The 1,443-nt window shown below is 31.7% G+C and overlaps 2 protein-coding genes across 2 annotated transcripts in view; both read right to left on the minus strand.

Moving 5' to 3' along the window:
- LOC100631756 (lys-63-specific deubiquitinase BRCC36-like) overlaps nt 1-1,443 on the minus strand; it is a 31,441-nt gene that overhangs the window by 24,964 nt on the left and 5,034 nt on the right. The window lies entirely within an intron of this gene.
- Nucleotides 189-1,443, minus strand: part of LOC100631881 (serine/threonine-protein kinase 26-like) — a 4,250-nt gene continuing 2,995 nt past the window's right edge. Inside the window, exons 5-6 of the mRNA XM_011408641.1 lie at nt 548-732; nt 189-198 (exon numbers count right to left, since the gene is read on the minus strand). Of these exons, the coding sequence (XP_011406943.1) occupies nt 189-198; nt 548-732 (195 nt within the window). The remainder of the gene's footprint in view (nt 199-547; nt 733-1,443) is intronic.

Consider the following 1,443-nt stretch of genomic DNA (forward strand, 5'->3'; position numbering starts at 1 on the left):
TGTAAAATGTGAGAAAATTGCTGAACATTCCAACATAACAAAATGTATGCAGTTTCCTCTTCTTCTGTATAATAATAATAATAATAATAATAATAATAATAATAATAATAATAATAAGTACTAACAACAACAATAATAATAATAATATTAATGATAATAATAATATTTCAGTTTTACAAGACAGTGGCTCACATTGACCTAATAATAAAATGAATAAATTAATTATACCATAATACAAAGTAAATGTACATGTACATGTACATGTATAACTATAAACACAATTTTAAGTGTTTAAATTTGCCAATTATTTTAAAATCTATAAAAAGTTTGGTTTGGTGGTTAAAATTTTTTTGACAAATCTATGCTAAATTGGAGGCTAAAGTTTTAAGGAATGGACCTCAATTTACATAACCATTCACAATACTAGTTATTAACTACTGATTATTAATTAACTACTTATTAATTAATAGTTATTAAGGACTGGTTATTAATTAGGTGCTATTAACTACTAGTTATTACTTAGCAGTTATTAACTACTGGTTATTACCTTCTTTGAAGTTGTGTTACTAGACACTTAATAAATATTTCACTAAACCCAGGATTAGATGACTCCAGTAGTTCAAAGGCCCTCTCCAGTTCTTCAATGGCCAGGTTACTCCATCTGTCAGGAGAGGACACTTCTCTCTCTGGACTATTACCAGATCCTCCTCCTTCAAACCCTTCAGATTTTAACTAAAAACAACAACAACAACATGTTCATAATAATGACAGCTGGTTTCTGTTTATTCTATTTTCCTCATAATATTTCCCAAACTAAAGACCATTAGTCCACATCAAAACAATCCATGTACATGTACATGATAAGCTAAACCTTTATCCATTAATGTATACATGTACATGTATAATCATAAAAAAGGCTAAGTAGCTACCCCACAGTTGCTCTACTTTTGCACAGGTACATGTAGTTCAGTGCTCCTTCACTGCAACAGCAGCTTGACAGTGGAAGACTGTAGCTTGACAGTAGCGTGACAGTAGAATGGAGCAAAAAACATCCTAAACAGCTTCTAGAAGGAGAGAGTGGCATTATAGATGAACTTGGAGAACACAGACAGCCAAAAGAAGCATCCACAAGGTCTACTACAGTACATGTGACTGGGTGGGGTCGCAGCATAACACAGCAAAGAGTAATGAAGAGTAGCGAAGTAAAACAGCAACTACCTACAAACTACCTTTGAAGTTCTCTCCTCTACTGTACCTACTTAGCCTTTGTAATGTGTACTGTACAAGTACTGTATAGCACTTTATTTTGGTAATTTTGCTATAAAATTGTAATTGGCAGTTTTTAATTTGGCAAATTTTAATGTTTTATCATCCTGTTAATAAACATTATTATTAATAACTTGTTCTTACTCTGTTCATGACCGGGTGAATGATCCAATCAAA

Source organism: Amphimedon queenslandica, unplaced genomic scaffold, assembly GCF_000090795.2.
Source record: "Amphimedon queenslandica unplaced genomic scaffold, v1.1 AMPQUscaffold_12900, whole genome shotgun sequence".
NCBI classification, from domain to species: domain Eukaryota; kingdom Metazoa; phylum Porifera; class Demospongiae; order Haplosclerida; family Niphatidae; genus Amphimedon; species Amphimedon queenslandica.